Source organism: Perissodus microlepis, chromosome 4 (genome assembly GCF_051167445.1).
Source record: "Perissodus microlepis isolate ML-2025 ecotype Zambia chromosome 4, ASM5116744v1, whole genome shotgun sequence".
Lineage (NCBI taxonomy): Eukaryota > Metazoa > Chordata > Actinopteri > Cichliformes > Cichlidae > Perissodus > Perissodus microlepis.
Window position 1 is genome coordinate 29,391,353 of NC_140464.1, and position 22,941 is coordinate 29,414,293.

The window sequence follows — 22,941 nt, forward strand, 5'->3', positions numbered from 1 at the left end:
GAGGATCTTTGAAGCGGTTCTCACCAACAAAGGCTTGAGTAGAAAGTATTAAATAAATTTCAGTTACCAGCCTAAATACTTTTTCCCTGTGTGTTCTGCATTATTACACATAATTTATGGTCATCTATGGTTTGCTTTCTTTGCATGTGTGGATTTCATGTCAATACCATCTTTAGATGATAGAACACTGATGATGGAAGTTAGGTGGTACAGTAGCTAAATCTGTTACAAAGCTTCTTTTTATTTTATGTGTTCATATATTTTGTAGCTGGTGCCTAAAAGAATAAACAGAAACTGTCCCTTCAAAGATCTTGCTTAAAAGTCATCCTCTAGCTGTATCTGTTATCTCCTTTTTTCTGGCCTCATCACACCCTTCTGATGTTTACCCTTTTTATAAAGTCACACAAGCCCGAAGAGAAGCTTCCTCTCTGCAAACAGAACCTCCTCTGTTGTCCGAAACCGGAGAGGTTAACATTCCTCTGCCCAGGCCTCAAATAAAGGCCTAAATTCTTGCGGAAATAATCCAGATTCCCGCTGGGAGTGCAAACCTACCCTCTCTTCCCTGGCTCCCTCAAGGTGGACAATCGGTGTCTTTGTGAAGCCAAGTTGATGCCAACAGTCTGAGAGCAGAGCTGGTTCCCCCCAGCACCAACAAGCCCCTCAGTTCTGCAGTCTGAGTTGAGCAGACGGGCTGACCAGCTGTGGAAACAGTGGGGTAAAAGATTGTTGTAGGGACTTGTCAAGATGGACAGAATTACTCTTAAATGGACTATCAGGCTGACACTTTCTTGGCGGATTATGGATGTGCATTTTTCTATATGGATTTAATGGCATGGAAGAAGTCACAATGTGGAATCTGACTGAAAGGTAGGCTGCTCTCCTCATTTTTTCTGACCCCCAGTAAGTTGGACAGGTTTCACAATTAGAAGCCGCGTTATTCACCTGCTTATTTTACGTGGCAGCACTCAAAACTGCAAAGAGAAGCAAAGGCTTACATGATCAAGAGACACAAGTCAAGGTGCTACCTTCAAAAATGTTTCAAAATCTGCTAACATCTTTCGTCTACAGAGGAATATATTAGCAAAATATTAAACAAGAGGCAGAAATCTTTCTGTCATGTTTCTTTAATCTTGTCTCTTTCTGTTACTGTACAAGTTGTAAAAAAGGCAAAAGGTGCTTTACTTCAAGTCTCTTCTTTTTTTTGGAGGGGGGGAGAAGTGCAGGGGGTCAGTCAGGCAATTAGGCAGGATTCATTGTTCGACCACTTAACATGCTTTATTTCAGCATTCAAAATAATTAAAAACATCTCAATTTATTATACATATACAAAATAGGTACAGATCCTTGTGGTGTTTTCCCCCATGGGTGTGTCTGTCTGCCTTCTCTCACAAACTCTCACTGATGGTTCTCTTTCTGCGCATTTTATCACAGCTCGAATTTTGTTGTTGTTGAGAAACTTCAAGAAAAGAAAAACAAGAAACAGACCACAACAGATAGTTGGTGGACTAGAATCTGGATGACAGTTAAAAGTGAAGGGGGAAGTTCAAAACATAAAAAAAGAGGCTTAAAGAGGTGTTACGCTGGTTGCCAACATTACCAAAGCTGGAAATAGAAGAAGTCTGTCTCATTCTGGACATCAAGAAAAAAAAACTGTGGTTTTATTTTAGCACCATGAGGAGGACCCTGCCATGCCAGAGTGACCGTAGCTACACTACTACACAACAGTATAGTCATACTGAGCAGCCAGCAGACCTCTGAGAAAGAAAGAATAGCACCTTTAGGCTTTTGCCCTCTCTGCTTCTGTTAAAGTGTCTGCAAACCTCAACTACCCCCACTGACCACCACAACTCTACTGCAGGCTTCACTTAAAAAACACTGGGCCCTTTTTTTAGAGCTGGAATTCCTTTCACTTCTGAGGTAGGCATAAGGATTTTTTTGTGTTTTTTTTCCTTAAAAAAAGAGGTTTAAACCCATGTTTCTCTGCTGGTGGTTTTAATGTGGCTTTTCTTTAGGAAAAAAAGGGAGACATAGAGAGGAATAAACATGAAAGAGACCACAACAACAAACAAATCACAACAGCTACAACATCAGCAGGTGAGGAAGGGACAACTCTTGAGGAGGCGTTGTCTAGGGGCAGGTGGAAAAAGGGGAAGGGCAGAACAACAGAGACAAACATGGCTGTCAGTTTCACCGTTTATTCATCAACACCTGAAACGTGGTACAAAGCAATTGGGTTCTGTCTGTTGGGACTGTCCTTTCATTCCTCTCACCGCAGAGGTGTATAAAAATACAAAAGTCACCTGTGTCTGTTTCTGTAAACTCCAGAGAGGCCGGGTTTGGCCGCATGATGAGGGGAAGTCAATTTTCTTTTACACTTTACAGAGGCATATATTATTTTCTTGTTGCCAGTGAAACAAAATGTCTTCTCTACAGGATCCTTGGTGTTGGTGATGGCAAAAACAAACAAAAAAAAGTCAGAAACAAAAAAAAAGTAGTGGTCCCAAATGCGACGATGCAGATGCCTCTACACCACCGCCATCTTGTTCTCGTCGAAGTGCAGGTTTTAGGCAAAGCGGACCATCGGAGCAACGGCCAAATGGAAACTTGTAGAATCAAGAATGAAGGGTCAGATTTTTCAGAAAAATGGCATCGGGAGAATGATTTGTTGGGGGCATTTTTTTTGCTTTTGCTTTAGAGAGAGATGACTGCTAGAAAAAAATTAAACACACACACGCACACAACAACAATTTCAAGTCCAGATTTCTCTTTTTACAAGAAACAGACAGGTCCAACTTCAAAGCCAAACTCTTGGTCTGGAGCACCAACGTCCATAGGAGCGATGTCAATGATGGGCAGGCGAGATGTTTTCGATGTCTTGTAGTCAATGACTGTCTTGCCCCATGTACCGGTGTGTGACTGGAAGGAGAGACAACGAAAATCAGAATTAGGGTTCATATTCATAACAGTGCTGATTAGAACCTCTAGCCTCTAACCCTTCTCAATCTCTGTTAACTTTGAATAATTAACATATTGAGTTTAATGTAAAAGGTTTCCTCACCGTGCATCCATCCTCGAGGACACTGTAGGTGAAGCGGCTGTTGCCCTCGGCTCTGATCTCAATCTCGTTGGAGCCCTGGAGGAGGAGGGCCTTCTTGAGGTTGCCAGCGGCGGCATCCATGTAGGCGACGCTGTTCTTGCAGTGGTAGGTAATGTTCTGGGATGCCTCAGTGGACATGAGACGCAGGAAGGTCATCTGGATGTTGACATCCTCTGGCAGAGAGCCCTCGCTGCCATACTCGAACTGCACAAGACAGAGAATAGGGGATAGATTACTGACTGTGATGGGCAAAGGTGTGATGGTGTTGAAAAAGACTGGGTAAAGACAAAGTGGGAAGAAGTGGAGACGGGTAGAGAGGAGTAGAAGAGGAACCTAAGCAGACATTTAGGAAAGTGGGTAAGAGAAATGAACTCAAGCTGCAGAAAATCACAATGGAACTGCAGATAAGAGAAATATGGAAAGAGACAGAAGAAGAAACTATAAAGAAGAATAGAAGAAGAGAGAACAGGTAGGTTCTATAAATTAGGACGCTTACCTGGAAGCCTTCATTCATAGCCTCTCCGAACCAGACGTGCTTCTTCTCCTTGATGTTCTTGCTCATGTACCAGTTCTTCTTGGCAACCTCACGCTGAGTTGGGGATACGCAGGTCTCGCCGGTCTCCATGTTGCAGTAGACCTTGATGGCGTCCTGAGTGCAGCCCTGATCAGGGTCAATCCAGTACTCACCTGCAAAACACAAACAACTTCAAAACTCCGCTAGGCCTACATCTGACTGCCCTTGGACTAGCTCTCCTGTCACTGTATTGAACTGCTCACCGCTCTTCCAGTCAGGATGGCACATCTTGAGGTCCCTGCAGGTTCTTGCTGGGTTCTTGCGGGTTCCGTCAGGGCTGCGGATCTGCTCAATCTGCTGGCTCAGGCTCTTCAGGGTGCTATCAACCTCCAGATCACGGTCACGGAGAACGTTAGCATCATCAGCACGGTACATGCGGAAGGGATCAGGGGCCTTCTCCTGAGGCTGGACCATGAAGCCAAGGTCAAATCCACCACCAGGGGCACCAGGTGCTCCAGGAGGTCCAGGAGGTCCAGGAGGACCCTGCAGAAGGAGAAGGGTAAAGAAAAAGTGTGGGTTGCTTAGTTCATTAGTAATGTGCTGCTTTTATCAAAATATAACCCTCAAAAACCCTAGGTTTAAAGGTACAACTTGACACAACTTAAGTAAACAGCTGAAAGAAGGTTAGCTTGTTAGACTTACAGCAGGTCCCATCTCTCCAGAACGTCCACGAGGTCCAGGAGGTCCAGTGGGTCCAGGCAGACCGCTCATACCATCCTTACCAGCAGCACCAGCAGCTCCTGAAGGACCCTACAAATACCAGGAAATTTCAAATGTCAGTATCTGAAAATAAACTAGGTAAAGCTGAAACTACACAACTGCTCCAGACTAAGTTAACTTACTCTAGGTCCAGCGGGTCCAGCAGCACCAGCGGGTCCAGACTCTCCAGAAGGTCCCTATGGGTGCACAAAAGAAGACAATCAGTTTAAAACTAAGTTTGCTGGTGTATGGCATTACTTTCTTTGACTGTAGTATATGCAGACTCAAGCATAAACTATCATACAGCAGGTCCGGGAGGTCCCTGCATGCCAGTGAATCCTCTGTGTCCCTTCATGCCTCTCTCTCCAGCCTCTCCTGCCTCTCCCTTGTCACCACGAAGTCCTGTAGCCCCCTGTCATAAGGAAAAATGACAGACATCATTTGGTTTAACCTTCCTTGCATGCTCTTCCATCCAGTGTAGTTTTGCAACCAATATTGTTACTTACAGCAGGGCCACGAGGTCCAGCAGGGCCAGCAGCGCCGGCAGGGCCAGCAGGTCCCTGGAAAATTGAAAAAAAAAAAAAGTTTTACGTGGAGACAGGGTTGCAGTAACTTACAGCCTTTGTCTTTGACTGGCATGACATACCAAGCTGAAACATTAATGAAGCAGATTTGTCACTCACAGTCTCTCCACGGTCACCAGTCTTTCCAGCAGGGCCGACAGGTCCGGGGGCGCCAGGGGGTCCAGGGGCACCAGAGGCTCCAGCAGGGCCACTCTCTCCACGGTCTCCCTAAAGGACAAATTAAAAACTAGCTATATCATCATTATCACTAGCTTCAAACAGTGTATCTGACTCCATTTGCCCGTTAAGCTTTATGTTAAAAATTCTAGTAGTGTATGAATATGTATGAACATGCTGAACACACATATATATCCTCCAGGGTGGGATTCACAAATCATGGCAGTACTCACAGAAAGTGTGACTTCTTCCTCTGGTTGCCATTTTAGAAGTTGTGGATGATGGCTAATAGGTAAGCTTTAGGCTAGATAACTTGTGATGCTACACAAATTATTTAGTTGCATGTTAACATGTTAGCATGCTAACTTGTAGGCTGCCAACATACTTGGCGCTATGGAACAAAAAATAAGATAGCTGTGTGCTGTTGGTGAGGTCAGCTTATCTTACCTTGGGTCCAGGGGCTCCATCACGACCAGCTGCGCCCTCGTTACCAGGGGTTCCCTTAAACACAGGCACAGAGCAAGTTAAGCTTAACAAAAACCTTCAGAACTGACTTCACTGAAAGTTTGCTGAAATGGTCAATTTTAAAGTCATTACAATTTATATGGCTGAATGCATAACGAGATGTGTCAGAAATAGTGTTTATAGCAAAATACTGTCACACAAAAAGTTCTATTAGGAATATAGCAGTCACTAGATGCAACTACATTTACATGAGCATATAATTGGCAGTTTAATGGGCTTCACAGTTGGTTGGGTAGGGTAACCAAAGGGAGAGCCACCCCTTGGCTCTCCACTTGCTCTGGTGGGACTTTATACCTCACGTCCAGACTCTCCAGGGGCTCCGGCCAGGCCAGGGGGTCCCATGGGTCCGGGAGGTCCACGCTCACCGTTTGGACCACCAGGGCCTTGCTTTCCAGGCTCTCCCTATTAGTGCAACAGTTGCAGTCAGTCCAGTTATATTAACCTCATTCTTATTTTTTGCTTAGCTAAATGAGAATTAAATGCTATTGTTTTGTGTCTTTTAGAAGTAGATAGACTTTTCTCTTGATTTAGAATCATGTAACTTGATGTTCTGGATTTATCAGATCCACTGAACATTTTGAAATTTTTGAAATTCTGGGTTTTAGAATACCAATGGGAACTTACAAGAGCTCCGGGAAGTCCAGGGAAACCTCTCTCGCCTCGCTGTCCAGGCAGACCAACAATACCACGCTGTCCAGCAATACCCTGAGGTCCAGGAATACCAGCACTACCCTGTGAAAGACAGACAGAAAGTAGTTAGACACTGAGACACAGGTAGCAGAAACTGTGCAGTCAGTGAAAGGATGGAAATTAAGAAAAGAAGATTATTGAAGGCTATGGTTTATTATAAATTGTGTCACAGCATTTTAGAATGTACTGAAAGTTGATATAACTTACGGTAGCACCATCAGCACCAGGGCTACCCTTCTCTCCAGCAGGTCCTGGGGGTCCAGCAGCACCCAACTCACCAGGGCGACCAGCAGGTCCAGTCTCACCACGGTTTCCTTTGGGTCCCTCCTTGCCAGCTGGTCCAGGAGCTCCGGGAGGTCCAGCGTTACCCTGTGGGGAGGACAGGGAGAATTGAAAATAATTCCAGGAAAACACATAGATTTTGGGCACTGTGTCAGAAACACCTAAGAAAAACTTACAGCGGGGCCGGGAGGTCCAACTCTGCCAGCAGCACCAGGGAAGCCAGTAGCACCCTAGGGAGATAGAGGCCAATTAGCTAACTCAGGCTGCAAAAATACTGCATCAAGTCAGTAAAAAACAAACAAACAAAAAACAGACATGTATCAAACAATGGATTTGATGGTGGTACGTGTTTGGAAAATAAATAAAATGTTTCACTACTTTCTTTCCTTTTTTTAAATTTTCTTTGCCCAGTTTTATGAAGTATTGCCAGTTTGGCTAGAGGTACTGTCACCTCTAAGCTAATGTCAGAAATGTAAGTTGCTTGGGAAAGTAGGAAGAGTGACTTACAGGAGGTCCAGCAGGTCCACGGGCTCCCTTAGGGCCAGTGTTTCCAACGGGACCCTGAAAGGCAACAGCATAGTGTCAAAGAAACAGCAGCACACAATATGGTCACATATATGTCTAAATAGCTGTAATTCGTGAACTGGGATATGCTGGGAGTATGTTATTGTGTAAACCTGAGGTCCTGCAGCACCAGTGGGTCCAGCAGGTCCGGGAGGACCAGAATCTCCCTTAGCACCATTATCTCCAGGCTCTCCCTTAGCACCAGCCTGTCCATCAGCACCCTAGAGTGGATTGGTGGTTGTGAAGAAAAAGCCAAATAGTTTTTTAGTAACTTCTGTGTTAGAGTAAGAAAAATAGCGTGGACACTATTGTAGAATTTACTTACAGGAGGTCCAGCGAATCCAGCAGGTCCAGGTGGTCCGGCCTCACCACGCTCGCCCTAAGATGGAGGTAGACGAATCAGAATGAATTCAAACATTCAAAGATTAACACACTTGAGAACTTTGAATTAAACATTATCTGTTGCAGACATAGCAGTGCTTACAGGGGGTCCACGGGCTCCAGAAGGTCCAACAGGTCCTTGGGCACCAGACTCTCCCTTGTCTCCTGGGGAGCCAGCAGGTCCAGGAAGTCCAATTGGTCCAGTCAAACCACGAGGACCATCCTTACCAGGAGTTCCATCAGCACCCTTAGGTCCTTGGTCACCCTGTGTGTTTGAAAGGAAAAAAGATGTTGGTAATAAGACGAACATTCACATAGTATATCAGGTCTTACAATGCTGGGGTCATTTGCTAAGTCACTGTAAAGCCCATCAGTGATTACACTGGGCATTTGCATCCCAATTGTGTTGTAATGACAATAAAATGGATGGACATATAGTAGAAACACTGATCAGTGTTTGTTGGATTGCTAAAGTAAATCTCACCTAGGATAGCAGTCTACAATGGCAGTGACCGCCAATGTACTATCCTGGCTTCTCCGAATACTAAGAGTAATAGGACTACAGAAGGCGACTCACTCTGTTTCCTCTCAGTCCTGGAAGACCAGCGGCACCGCGCTCACCAGGCATTCCCTGCAGTCCAGGAGGACCCTGAGCACCAGGAGTACCAGGGGCTCCAGCATCTCCCTGAGGAAGAGATGTTCAGAATAGTGTAATATGTGCAATTTAGTCAATCTGCTCACAACTGAGAACTTCTTAGTTTTTATATAAGATGTGTTCACCTTAGCACCATCATTTCCAGAGGCTCCGGGGGATCCACGAGCACCAGCAGGTCCAACTGGCCCAGATGCACCACGTTCACCAGGGAATCCTCTATCGCCCTGAGGAGAAGAGTAGGTTGAAATGAGGTTATTGGATGGGTTGTTGAAACCATGAGAACTAGATCTGCTAGATCAGTTCTAGTTGGATGATATTCCCCAAAGGGAGGTTCATATGTGAGGTGAAGCTTTCATCCTAATTTATCTGTTCATTTATGAATGACAGTGTAAAACAGAATTTCTGATCAACACGAAGAGCTACTTTGTAAATGGCAGTGCAAGGGTTTTCCTCCTGTGACCATATCGACACTGTTATGGTACCTTTGTTTTGTTTACAGGTAATGTGAGTTGAAGCTAGTGATAGCATCTGCATAGTTGCTATCACTATTAATGATACAGTAGCTTGTTAGCAATCCTAATATTGAAAGTAGCTAGCTAGTTAGCAGGCTAAAAGTTGTTTTCCGGGTCTAACATTGAGCGTTTTGGACAAGAATCCACTTTAAAGAATAAAAAAGCAGTTATAAGCTTACAATAGCCTGCTAGTAATAACTTTAATGTGTTTGAACGAGCTAGTTAGCAACTTAGGAAGTTGTTTTCTACACCACGTAGGATTTTGGACAAAGAACTAATGAATATATTTAATTATATTTAAACCACAATTAGAGTCTTATCTAACTGTGAAAATTACGAGGATATGTGACTTACTCTAGCTCCAGCAGGTCCTGGGGCTCCAGCTTCGCCAGGTACACCCTAAAAGGAAAAACAGAAATACAGGAATAAGCACTTTTATTCACTGGAAATGATGCTGTTCCAGTCATAGTTCCGCTTCAATCAGTACCTGCTCTCCGGGCTTGCCAGTCTCACCAATGGCTCCCTGGGGTCCTGGGAGACCCTGGAATCCAGGAGATCCAGCAGGTCCCTGCTCTCCTCTCTCACCAGCAGGACCCTTAAGATGAGCAGAGAGGGAGAGTCAGCAATGGTGGCAGTAATGCATTGAGTAGATGTGACTTATTCTTGCAGCTATGTAGCTTTCAGTACTTTGTAGAGAGACATCAACACAAACTTGGGTGTTAATATCAAAATGTGGCCAGTTAGTGTTGTTTACTTACAGCAGGTCCAGAAGGGCCCTGTGCGCCAACATCACCATCCTTTCCAGGTGCACCCTGGGTAGAGAGATAGAAGGCTTTCACACACACAATCCTACCCTTGATGATAGATAACAAGAAAGAAAACAGCAGAATATTGAGCACTCACAACAGGTCCAGTAGGTCCCATGGTTCCTCTCTCACCGGGCTTTCCAGCCTCACCCTATAGACAAAAAAACACGGAGACCATATTTTAGATGCCCACTATTACTAAGCATGATTAAATATAATATATAGATGTTGTAACGCTACTCACAGCAGCACCCTTGGGTCCGGGGAATCCCATGACTCCAGGCTGGCCTCTATTTCCACCAGGGCCAGGAGGCCCAGGGCGGCCATCTTGTCCGGGGGCTCCCTATTAAGGAAGATTAAGCATGTTAAGGGTTATACTATTTCTTGACATAAATTATAAGAACTAGGGTTAACTGTACTGCATACAAACTTACAGAAGGTCCCATCTTGCCATCAGGTCCAGGGTTGCCGGGGCTGCCAGTCATTCCCTACAAAGCAGAGGTCAGAGGTCAGAGGAGGGACTGGGTATAATGAATAAATGATGCTGCAGAGAATTATTTGACAGACAGTATGCTATCCCACCTTAGCTCCGGGCAGACCAGGCTCACCAGTGCGGCCAGACTCACCAGTGGCACCTTTAGCTCCAACAAGACCGGGGGCACCACGCTCACCAGGGGCACCCTAAGAAGAAAATAAGAATGGTGGAGATTTAAAAATTAGTTAAACCAAAATTGTGGAAGCATGCGGGTGAAATTAAGGTTTATATCTGTTGTATGTATGTGTGCATTTTCCTTACTTTGGGTCCAGCAGGGCCATCAGAACCAGGGAAACCACGACCACCAGGGGCACCCTGTAAAGACAATCAAACATGTCCTGCTTAGCTCTGAACAGTAAAAAGTGTTTAAACAGAAATGTGTCCAAACTGTAGGTTTAAAATTGAACACCCTGTATCATGCATACAATCGAATTCCATCAGAGAGATCTGGGCCTCAGGTCTGTGGCATCATTTTTCACTTAAATTAACATCCAAAAGACTTAATGCTTTTAACCAAGTGCTTGTGCTTTCTTCTGCTTCAGTGCCTTATGAACATAATTATAGGTTTAATCATGTTTTAGAGCGCTGAGAGAACTCAATGAGAAGAAAGTGATGGCAGATAGAATCTGTGGACTGGATCTGCCAGCCATTGACAAATTGCTTGTATTAACCTTGTCTCTAGGAACAGAAATGAATGTTTCTATCTTAGTACTAGCACCACTCAGTATGTCCATATCTGTAATACTCTTGGTCAAATGTTTTGGGAACATTTTGAACCTCACTCATTAGAGTGTTTGTTTACATCATGATTAAGAGCCCAATGGTGTTTATTATGTTTTCATTCCAAGCAGAGATTAATCTGCTTTTTCAGTCAAACTAACCTTTGTAATGTTTACAGCTGCACACAAGTAATCTCAATCATTTAGATTTGACCATCAGTATAAAGATTTCAGTCTTTTGTCCTTTGTGTTGAAACACCACTAGAGGTCCCTCTGCCATCATTTTACAGACTAGGGTACGCATAAAGTGGAAATCCAGTGAGATGCATACTCTCTCTCCAGGGCCGCCACGGGCTCCTGCAGCACCAGGCTCTCCTCTGGCTCCTCTCTTGCCCTCCTCACCGGGAGGTCCAGGGGGTCCCTGAACTCCTGAAGCACCCTGTAGAAGAGCAATGTAACATGTAATGTGGCATAAGAGGCTGATACACACATAATTTTAGTGCAGTGTGCTCTGTCATGATCTATGGTGAACTCACAGCCTCTCCCTTGGCACCAGACTCTCCCTTGGATCCTGGGGCACCAGCCTCACCCTATGGGACACAAACAAACAAGAAAACATAAAATTAGACAAACTACAAACTAGGGAGAAATTACTATTATTTGGATAAATCTAAAAGAAAAATAATTTCAGCAAACAACAAATGCCCAAAACAAATCTCTAACTTGGTTGTAACTGTCAAAGTATTCACACAAAACATACAAGTTTAAATTTTGGGTGATTTTGCTTTTTTTTTTTTGATCTAAGAGATCTTTACTTACAGTGTTACCCTTGGGTCCGGGGGCACCAGCAGCACCCTGAGGTCCTGGGGGTCCACGGGGTCCGGGGAAACCAGGAGCTCCAGCAACTCCTGCAGCACCCTGTAGGGGGCAGCACACAACAATATAGTCATTTAATGTCATGCTGTAAAAAAAGTGATGACTATCTGTAGCTTTAGTAAAAATAAGAAAGTATTAAAAATAGAGTAAAAAGATACTCACAGGTGCTCCCTTAGCTCCAGCGGCTCCATCAGCTCCAGGGTTTCCCTGAGAAGAGAAGGAAGGAAGTTTATTTATTGTCCCAGAAGGCAGAATTTTTTTTAATTTCTTTTAACAATTTAAATGATAATGTAAATTGTTTTATTTTGCCATGAATCAGATTCTAGTGGCCTATTTTTTGTGGCCCATTTGTTGTTGTTTTCATCAAGGATCTTTATTACAGTCACTCATACTTACGGCAGGTCCAGCTGGGCCAGCAGGTCCGGGGTTTCCGGCCTCACCACGAGCTCCACCAGGGCCCTCGGGTCCACGACCACCCTGAGCTCCAGCATCACCCTGGGGAGAAAGAAAAGATTATTTTCTTGGTGGTGGAAACAGCTTGGTGGTGGAAGGCAAAAAAAAAAAAAAGATAAAATTGTCGGCATAAACAGAAGATTTGTTTTAGAGAAAACACTCAACATCTAACCTCAGCCAAAAAGAACCCTACAGCTTCAGCTATGACCCAGTTCCACATGCACAGACAATTACTGTGAATTTCTATCATAAGCTTTAAAATATACTGAGAACTTTGCAAAACATAAAAATAAAAATAAAAATAGCACCCATCCATCTAATTTCTTAATAGTTACTGTTCATACTCAAACAGTAGTGGGAGCTCAGATGTTTTTTTATGACCTGCATTCTACATGTCAGGTGTACGTGTTGGCTACCTACATGCTTCAGAAAATAAATTCTTCAAAGTCGGCACAGTAAAAACACAACCAAGAGAGGAGAAGAAATAGATTATACTGCTTTTCAGAAGAAAAATGGATAGCACTGAAGATTACTGGAGCGGGTCAGGAGCAGTTTATACCTTGGCTCCAGGGCCACCGGGGAATCCAGGGGGTCCAGCGGGGCCAGTGGGACCCTGAGAAGAACAAAAACACAGATACTCAGATATACATAGTGCATCTTTTTGGGTCAGTGCTAACAAAGCTGAGATTTTAAGAACTGAAGCTTTGGACAATGAAAGACTTACAGGAGGTCCAGCAGCACCAGCAGCGCCATCGTTACCACGAGCTCCCTGCAGGTCAAAGACAAACGTGAGTGTTTGATTGATTTCTCAATTCACTAATTAATTGATTTCACTAGTTGCAACTATGTAATGTATGGACTCACAGCAGCTCCAGTAGCACCAGCACGGCCTCTCTCACCAGGCAGACCACGAGGTCCCTGAGATAGACAAAGACAGCGTCAGTTAGCCAAAATCAGTTGTGGAGAGAAGAAACTATACTACTATAATTATGTAGCAGACACGGGGTGCTTGTTTTACTCACCATAGCACCAGGGGTTCCATTCTCACCAGGGGTGCCGGCCTCTCCCTAAATGGACAGAAACACACAGGCCGGCGAGAAGATTAGAATAATTAATTAAACTCTAATTAAACATTTAGCCAATCAAGCTGCTATAACTAAAAAGTAGCCAGTGACTGCTAATGTAACTTGCTAGTGTTTAAATGGTTGATACTACTGCTTTTTGGAGCATTATTGTAGCCACAGCTTTTACTGTCCACATTGATACTCAAACTGTTAGCTGTTAATACTAGTAGTATTTCGCTTTAGGTTAAAATATGTTGTATATGACCAACTTGTCGGTGGAGTGGTAGGTGAAGAAAATACACTGGTTATAATGGAGGAAATGCTGAAACTGTTTTAGACATTTTTAATGATTTTTCTGCATCTATAGGTTAATTTTTTCAGTGTGTCTTTAAACACTAAACGGTACTCATTTGAGAACCATATTGATAGTTCTGCCAGAGATGTCTTCCTGTTAAAAGGGAGTTGTGATATGGTGCTGTCTATAATTACAATTAAATGCGATTAATTTTATTGTACTTCAAATTCTGGCACTAGTGCTCCTACCACCAGGACCACTATGAGTTAGATATCAGTGCCAATATTACAACTACTTTTTCAATTACTACTGTCATTTATAGCACTGCTACGATTACAGCTACTCACCACTGCACTATAAGTGAAGTAGCCCACCTGTGGGTGACTTTTTTCTACAACTTATGTGGTGAGAACAAGTGTTATAACAAGCGGGGGGGGCAGTCACCTTGGGTCCAGCGGGGCCACTGTCTCCCTTGGCACCATCCAGGCCACTGAATCCCTACACAGAATAAGAGACATGCAAAGATGAAGTTTCCAGCCATGACTTTCAACATTTTTTATTTTGAGTTGAATATGAGTTGAATGGGGTGGCACAAGTTCTGACTCACTCTATGTCCCTTGATGCCAGGCAGACCTGGGGTTCCTGGGAAACCACGAGCTCCCTGGGAAAAAAAACAAAAAAACAAGGAGGTGACAAAAGTTATTATCTCAGCTCTGTTTTTGTTTTACATATCGGTGGTAAGAATCAACAACTTACCTGAGGGCCAGAAGGTCCACGCTCACCGGGGCGACCTGGTTTGCCAGACTCACCCTGAGAGAAAGAGAGTTGGGGAGATGGGGATGAAATGATGGCTCAAGACATTCCTCAGTCTAAACTTATATATATGTATATGTATATATATCATATATACATACATATACATATACATATATATATGTATATGTATATATATCATATATATATATATATATATATGATATATATAGGTAGATGAACTGATATGATATCAATCCAGTGCACTTACATCCTCGCCGTTCTTTCCAGGGGGGCCGGCAGCTCCACGGGGACCCATGGCACCCTGAAGCGAAAATCAAACATAAGGTGAGAGTGTTAACATCACAGCAAAGTGCAACGTGCATTTGTTTCCCTGTCTGAATACTCACAGGAGATCCAGGCTCTCCAGCCTCACCAGGGGGGCCAGTGAATCCCTGAGGTCCCTATAGTTGGTAACAAACAGAAACACCATCACTACACCAAATATGTTGATGCTACTCACTTTTTCAACACACTGTAAGGAGCAGTTTGTTAATTTTTCAAAATTTATTTCAAGAAAATAAAAGATGTTTTTGCAGCCTAACAGTAATCAATATCAATACTACTGCCTAATAGTAATCAATCAGAAAGAAACACTGTCTTTGTGTTATTTGCAGCAGAAAAAGGAAGGACTGGATTCATGCCAGCTAGCATGCCAGGTTTCAGTTTTTAACCTAAGCATAAAAACCCCCATCATATACTCACGCTAGATCCAGGAGGTCCAGGAGGTCCACGGGGTCCCATTGGGCCCTATCAATCCAACAGAGAAAAGCTCAGATGCTGTGCATGGAAATATTTTGAATATAGTGTATTTAAATACATATGTAACCTACCATGGGTCCAGGCACAGGCATGGCAGGAGATTTGTCATCGTAGCCACCGGACATCTGAGGGGAGAAGTTCTGGAAAAAAATAAACACAGACATGTTAATCTCACAAAAATACCAAAATAATTGTTTTTATGATGAAAAAATATTAAATTCCATCTGTGTTGTGACATGACATAGGCTACATGTTAGCTATGAGTAAAGCAATGCATTTCAAATCTCAACACTAAATGTACTTTTTCCAGTTGAATAGAATCACTGATTCTGGATCATCTGAGCCATAGTCCAAATTAAATATCTAAATCATGCATAGTTGTGTCATGTTCCATCAAGTATAGTTGTCTGTTGTTTCTTTTACCATGCACTTCCCCACTGCATAATTTTTTCATATTTCCAAATAAAAGCAAACACAATAACAAAACTGCAGCAGCAGATTTGATGATATGGAATCTCAATGCTAATGCCACTCATAACAATCCAGTTCTAAAATGAGCAGTGCGTATCAAGTCATTGACCTTTGACCTCAACAGTAGTATTTAAAGGTGTCTCTGGAGGATACATACTGTATAATGTAGATAGGGAACATTCTGTCTGAAGTCAAACACATGTTAACGGTGACTGTCAAGTCTCTAATTGTCCAGCTTAACGTGGACCATTGGCATAGAAGTATGTCACTGATAATGTATACACAGGGAAGACTGTAGGAGTTTACTGAACTGTGGTTACATGGAGTAAATGCTGAAGTATGTTAATAGATGTTAATGTCCTGAATCATGGAAAATTTGACGTTGATATTTAGCCATATCTAAAACAGCATCATGCTAACCCTCGGTAAAGTTATACATGTTATCCACGCTATAGTTATTACTTTAGCATACACATATGTAGTCGAAGTTATTGGCAAACTGAAACATAGAATATTCAATTAGAAGTTGATTCTACAAAAGTATGGACTCATGTTTAAGCAAGATACAGAAATGCAAATTAGCTTTTGAATGTTAACTAAGTATCTCATTAAAGAATATGACCGTGTGACAGTGTGTTCTTTTAACATTTTAGCACAGAGGCAAATGGTAAAATGAATTAGCAAATAATAAATTATATTTTGTTACTATTTAAAATATTTTCAATCAATATTTTTGGTATATTAGCAGTCATGTCAACAACAGGCTGCACAGAGGCATGAAGATATGCAGTGCTAGCCTAGCATGTGGAACAATGATCCTGTAGCAGAATTCAGTCTTTGGAGATGTCAGATCAGATTTCTAAATCAGACCTGGAGTCAGTGGGTATATTAGAATGTAAATAAACCTCTAAAATTAAAAATGGTAGCTTAGCAAACTCTAACTTTCTAAAGTTTGTCCACTTCCAGAATATTGTCTGCTTTCCGTTCAAAAGGACATGAGGCGTCGTTCCATCCTTAGTAATGACTTCTTGACCTTCTGATCAGAGACACTGTGCCAAACTCCAGACACAGCTCATCACACTAATATCACATCACATTTGGGCTTCAGCTTTGACAGTTGACTTTTTCCGCTCTAGCTGCAGCACGATTAACATGCTGTCAATCATTTGCATACATTAAACGACATAGTTACGTTACTAACTGACCGGCCACCATTGACCTTTAATGAGTGAAATACAGAATAACTAAAATTCAACAACTTACTCCACCAAGGCCAGGGGGTCCAGGTGGGCCAGGAGGTCCAGGCAGTCCAGGCTGGCCAGGCATACCATCTCTACCAGGGGGACCAGCGGGACCCTGTAGATAGAGGAAATCAGGATCATACTCAAGAAGGTCGCTTGGATTAAAAGTTCTGATGTCCACAGTCCAATACTCTAAGACAGAAAACTGATTTGTTAAACCATTAATCACGTGTATTTTCTGTGGTCTGGCCTTATCATTGAAGACATGTGTTTGGTTAATATTTGATTCCATGTTTGTGTCTTCAAAGGCTTTTAAATCATTAAAGGTGCAGTTTACTTTGAGGCTGACTATGAGACTAACCAGGAACAGTCTAGTCATTTGATATCAGGACACAGGTAAGAGTGCCATTGACTTAGAAAGCTACCTGTTTGTCACCATCATGCTCGGTAGCCAAAATAGCACCACGAAATACATTATTATCACACTATTAAATGTACTCTTAAAAACAACACAGCTGATCCACAGAGCCTCTTTTACAGTCTAAGATTCAACTTGTAAAGTGACCAATGAAGGTTCAATCAAATCCAATCCAAATAAATAATCAGAAGTCATAATTTCCTCCTAAGATTGCGCCAATTTAAATGAATGTAGCTCCACTGTTGAAAATCATGGATAAAGAAGTTGTTTTTTTCATTGATAAAAACCAAATCCTTATATAGGTAATAATATTTATCCATGATAATATTTGGTTTGATTTTGAAATGTAAGCCAAGTCATGCTGCTCTGCAGGATTTAACCTGATCTCATCATGTTTTGTGTGAGGTAAAAAAAACAGACTTAAACTATCAAAATTGGATGTAACAAAGGGCAACCAGTGCCCTAGGGTGACATTTAAAAACACAAATCAAAAACTACAGTTTACAGAAACTTTACATGTAAGATTCTGTTTTCTCCCACCTCACTGCATGAAGATGGGTAAATGGTTTTAGATTAAGTATGATGTGTAATGAAAGCTAAAAGCAGTTTGCAGTTTCACTGCATTTCAAAGTCATCTGAGTCACGTTTCCACATCTGCCTGATTTAAAACACATGGAGCTACATTCTATCAGTGTAACTGATCAGCTCCAGCAAAAACACAGGAATTAGAGTGACAGATCTTGAGCTCACCACACAACCAAAAGTTACTCCACAAGTAAAACAAGGAAAGAAGAGGGTGTGAACCTACCCTGTCTCCCTTGGGTCCACGAGCTCCCACGGTTCCCTGTGGTGAAAAGAAGAAAACAGTGTGTCCAATGTGTATCTGATCTCATGGGAGTTGTACAAACTATTTACAAGTGTCAGTGGAAAATGTATATTTACCTCAGTCTGAGGCTCCTGGAAGCCTGCAGAGAGCAAACAGGTTTGGCATTAACAGATGAAAGCACCCAGAAAAGCTCATAATAATGCTTTAAGTGTTCAAACAGAAACTAAAAAATAATTTTTCAAAGACAGTGTCTCACTCACACCAGTAACTCTTGGCATGTCATTGAGGACAGATGATGGATTCGTGTCATGGGGGCAGTTTAAATGAGAACATGTGATGTGCAAAAACTGTTTTGTGTATCTGTGCTTTGTCCAGAGAGAGATGCAGTTATTATACCGTCATCGGGGCAGATGGGGCAGCACTCGTCGTGGGGGATGATGGGGTTGGGGCAGTCCGTTGTATCCTCGCAGATGACCTCATCGCACATCACCGTGCCACTGTCGCACACACAGATCTGACATGGCTCCGGCTTCCACACATCCCGGTCTGCAAACACCTGGCCGTCCAGAGTGCAGCTTTTGCCCGTGCCTGAGGGGGGCGACACAGAGGGAGAGGGATGGTAAGACACAGGTGAGCTACCTGAACACAAATGCAGACTCAGTATCTACACTGGTGGGAGTCCAGGTAAAACTAGGGCAGGAAACTAAAGTGCTTTAATTATGAAGCTAAAATAAATTGTGAAAAAACCCTGAATATGTGGATCATTTTCTCAAATTAAAAAATTTGATTTGTTCTCAAATTTAGTCAGACTGATTAACTGAGATGAGAATTTTGAATTACAGTGAAAAAATAGTTTCAATAAAACACTTTTTTGGAGAAAAATGTTAGAAAAAGATAGATTGCTAAACTGGTGTAAAATCTACGTCTGAAACATAGGAAATAATGACAGCACCAACATAAATACACAAAGCTTAGCGGTGATAAAGACGTGGACAGGAACTGGGGGGCTTTGGAATCAGACCGGAACAGGTCAGAGGTGACAGAGAGGGCACCAGTGTGCCGTGTCTGTCTGCAGGTCACGCCATCATTGCACACACAGACACTGATCAACCCCGCAGTAAAATGGGATTTAATCTCCCTGTACATCAACTCAAAGTCATATTTTCCACCCTGACACTGTGGCGGCTGCATTTGATTCTCAGCAAAACTCAAACTGGGACTCTGCTCAGAGTGCTTTTAAATCTTCCAGCGTACCAAAGTGCTGAGCTCAGAGGGGAAAAGCAGAAGCGGCTGGAGAGCTGCAGACTGTAGGCTTGGCAGTGACTGGTGGAAACACTCCACATGTGGATGCAATTAGAGAAGAAAAAAAAAGAGTGGAAAGAAAAGAGGGGGGGAGGGGATGGCACGGGGGGACGTGGCGGCCAGATGTGTCTGGCAGTGCTGAGAGCAGCCTCTGGGTGGCGTTGTGAGATCGCTCAGAGGGCCAGAAAACATCTGCTTTTTATGCACAGCTGAGTCCTTTCCAAAAGAAGAGGAACATCTGGAAAAACCGAGTTTCGCCTCCTGGGCTCTTGTTTCCAGAGCTGAACTGCTTTTCCTTTGTCTTCTCAGAGGAGAATACTGGTTGTTCTAAGCACCAGCAGAGGCATCCGCTTCCCTCTGACCTCTCTTTCTGTGCAAAATGATCTCTTCAAAAGTCCACATGAGCTTTTGTGGGCTCTAAAGCTGAAAGCTGGCTCAGGCTGTGGAGGTCAAATACTCCGGCAGACAAGACTACGCCTGCTCCTCTCCTCCTCCGCTCCCTGTTTTCTTCCTACTCTCCCTCTCAGTCACCTGTCCAACTCAGCACTTGGCCTCAGGCTGCAAATTCCCTGTCACATCAATCAGGCCTGTGAGAGGCTTCGCCTTCTGGCTCATATCTCGTGGAAACCATTTTTTGAATGGGTACAGGTGACGCAGGTAGTCGTGTCAAACTGATAAAATGCCACAGGGTTAGGGTTAGGCATTTGAATGCTCCAATTTTGGGGTAAACGGAGGTTCAAACCTATGCAGCTGGATAACCCTCGCCTGGAGGAGAGAATGGAAAACTTGCAGCAACTCGCTCTGCATGCATGGGGAGGTGGGGGTTGGAGAGACTTAGACAAACACAAGGAGAGGGAGAGACAGGGGCCTTCTTGAGATGCCCAATGCATTACACACACCCTGCATTATCTGTCTATCTGTCTGGAGACAATAGAGCATAACAAAGCAAACTTAATTCTACTTAAAACTTTTCCTTTCTCCTCTTCTCTAAGATCTCAGAAGCCGTCCAGCCACGTAGAGAAAATCCACTTTCCAAACCCAGTAAATAAAAAAATGCAATAAAATAAAAGGGAAAAAAGTCTGAGAAGCTCCAGTAAACAGTGATGAAACTTACGGTCGTCCTCGCCCTGCGCTCTGACCAGAAGCACTGCTGCGCTGAGCAGCAGCGCCAGCCGCAAATCCACAAAGCTGAACATGTCTAGATGCCACTAGACATGTAGACTCTTTGAGGCAAGAGAGGAAAAAAAGTTGGGGATGTTTCTTTCTGCTACACTCCACTCATACACGGGTGTTTGGGGCAGGATCCACTCGTCTGTTCACAATCCTCCTGACCCCAGCAGAAAACTCCCTACTGCCTACACTGACTTTCCACAAGGGTTTTTATATGGGAGCCTCAAGAACTGGGAGGTACTGGAGACTGGACCGACTGTAGGGACGCACCCTCATTACCCCGTTGCTGCTTCTGCTCACGTTTAGGGAAGACAAGAATGGACGACTCCTTCAAAGGAAAAAAAAAAAAAAACAGCGAGAAAGAAGAAGGGAAAAACAGAAGGTCCCTCCTTCCATGCCTCCACACCAGAAGGGTTATAGCTTGGATCAGAAGAGGAAGAAGCAGGAGGGGAGGGGGGCTGAGCAGGAGGAAACCTGATCCATAAGAGCACTGGACGGTTGGAGGAGGATCTCCTGCAACAGGCACGGGTTTAATCCAGAATTTATTCCTGGTTGTGGTCCACTTCCTGATTCGCTTTGATTTGAGTTAAAGCTAAGACTGTTTAGATTCAGTTTTCTGGGGTTTTTTCACAATCTGATGTCTCAGAATCTATCAGTTTTAGTCCAGTTTTATATCTTGTAGTTCCAGTTGTTTTAGCTTAACAGAGTGTTTTTATAGTTTTATCTGTTTGAGTGTTAACATGTCCTGAACATGGCTCCAGCCTCACAGACACTTGCCTCAGGCTGTATGTGTATCTTCTGCTTTAGTTTCTAAATTTCGTTGTGATCAGCGTGCAGGTTTCATGTCAGGTTTGGAAAAATTGTTCAAAGAACTCAACGTTTAGAACTATTTCAATTCAGTTCAGTTTGATTCTATTAGATTCCATTTAATTTCATTCAATTTCAGTTTATACAGTGCCAAATCACAACAGCAGTGGCCTCAATATGCTTTATACTCTACAGTAACATAGAAAATGCCAACAATCAGACAACCTCCTATGAGCAAGAACTTGGTGACAGCGGAAAGAAAAGCTCTTTTTACAGGAAGAAACCTCCAGCAGAATCAGAGAGGGCCAGACATCTGCTGTGACCAGTTGGGGTGAGGGGGAGGAAGACATTTACACTGGAACATAGATCATCACACTGACAAAGTCCACCTAATGACTTATTTTAATACAGTATGCATGTGTGTAAAAGGAGAAATCTGCCTTTCACAAGTCCACAAACTATACTGCAGAACTAAAAGACTGGAGTGTCCCAGTAAAGCTCACTTGTGACAGTCCATGGATCACAATCAATAAATAACCAAAAGAATCTGCTGAAAGTCGATGACGGAAGGGATTTGTTTTCTGTTATAGGATTATAAGTGACACAAGAAAAGTTAGCATTTGTAGAACTGTGTCATTGTTTTTGATCACCTGATTCAGGTCTGATGGAAATACATTCAGAACATTACAGAGCATAGTGGCTAATATGTTAAAACTGTCGCCTCCTGGATTCACACTCGGGTAGGTAGACCTGTTCTATATGGGGTTTGCATGTTTGGTTTCTCCTAACTTTGGAATACATGCTTACGTCAGTAAGCCCAGGAAACTTTAGTAAAGAGATTGTTAATTTCAAACACTTCACATGTCATCCTGTTTATTTCACACTTTTTTGGGGGCCTTTTTCCTTATCAAATTCACAGAACACATGTAAAAGAGAGAGGTAGCTTCTGGGTTTGTAAAGGGAATTAACAGTGGAAATGTCCTAAACATGCATTATTTCTAATAGCCAGCAGAGGGTGACTCCTCTGATTAAAAACAGAAATTTGACTATATAAAAGCTCAGACCCTAGTAAACTGTTTCCTCGGGAGTTTTTAATTCTGATAGCGATTGTTAAATATTGCTGAGTACAACAAAATGTTTGTTTTGTAAATTACGACCCCGATTATAGTAAAAAGGACAATAAAGGTGGATGAGCTTAAGGGTGGCCAAAATCATAAATTGCTAGCTATGATTGTGCCGTTTCGTATGTTAATGGTAGCTTATGAGGCCCAAAGCAGAGATAAAGAATGGGCTGCAGAGGTTGGTTCAGTATACGTCATCATAACTCAACACACTCTGATTTTCCATTTTAAAAAGTAGATACTGTAGGTCCGTCAATCAGTCCTGTGATTACTTTTTACTTTTGAGTCAAAAAACATGAAACCATGGGGCATATGTCCAGAGCAGAAACTCTCTTGTGGTCGTTATAGTCTAAACTCTGCATAACTATTAGAGCCTCTTTTACACCTGTTCTGGGAAGACAGAAAATCATTTACTTTGGGGAAGGTTATTTTAAAAACCTGCTTTAACAAGATTGATTGTGCAGTTTTATTCACCTTAGAATTCTGGTGGGTCCTTCATCACCACAGTAGAAACAGAAACGCTGAACAACACTTTTGTAAACA

General features: G+C 42.8%; 1 protein-coding gene across 1 annotated transcript; it reads right to left on the reverse strand.

Moving 5' to 3' along the window:
- Positions 1-2,179: 2,179 nt before the first annotated feature.
- On the reverse strand, positions 2,180-20,676 carry col1a1a (collagen, type I, alpha 1a). The gene is made up of 49 exons (XM_084926953.1): positions 20,415-20,676; positions 18,395-18,586; positions 18,115-18,137; positions 17,981-18,016; positions 16,777-16,869; positions 15,114-15,182; positions 14,986-15,030; positions 14,631-14,684; positions 14,492-14,545; positions 14,224-14,277; positions 14,075-14,128; positions 13,912-13,965; positions 13,131-13,175; positions 12,973-13,026; positions 12,833-12,877; positions 12,668-12,721; positions 12,052-12,150; positions 11,818-11,862; positions 11,599-11,697; positions 11,316-11,369; positions 11,111-11,218; positions 10,322-10,375; positions 10,108-10,206; positions 9,960-10,013; positions 9,770-9,868; positions 9,623-9,676; positions 9,478-9,531; positions 9,207-9,314; positions 9,074-9,118; positions 8,333-8,431; positions 8,130-8,237; positions 7,656-7,817; positions 7,497-7,550; positions 7,285-7,392; positions 7,115-7,168; positions 6,784-6,837; positions 6,533-6,694; positions 6,260-6,367; positions 5,930-6,037; positions 5,558-5,611; positions 5,054-5,161; positions 4,877-4,930; positions 4,675-4,782; positions 4,514-4,567; positions 4,314-4,421; positions 3,875-4,154; positions 3,594-3,784; positions 3,059-3,301; positions 2,180-2,916 (listed from the first exon to the last, which is right to left on the reverse strand). Exons 1-49 carry the CDS (start codon positions 20,494-20,496, stop codon positions 2,770-2,772), a joined length of 4,344 nt encoding a protein of 1,447 aa, XP_084783079.1. The 5' UTR covers positions 20,497-20,676; the 3' UTR covers positions 2,180-2,769.
- Positions 20,677-22,941: the final 2,265 nt, after the last annotated feature.

Coding starts and splice junctions, on each gene's coding strand:
- col1a1a (XM_084926953.1), bottom strand. CDS start 20,496: ATGTTCAGCTTTGTGGATTTGCGGCTGGCGCTGCTGCTCAGCGCAGCA. Junction 16,870..17,980: donor GTGGACCCAAGGGAGACAGG/GTAGGTTCACAC, acceptor CTCTATCTACAG/GGTCCCGCTGGTCCCCCTGG. Junction 3,302..3,593: donor CTATGAATGAAGGCTTCCAG/GTAAGCGTCCTA, acceptor TGTCTTGTGCAG/TTCGAGTATGGCAGCGAGGG.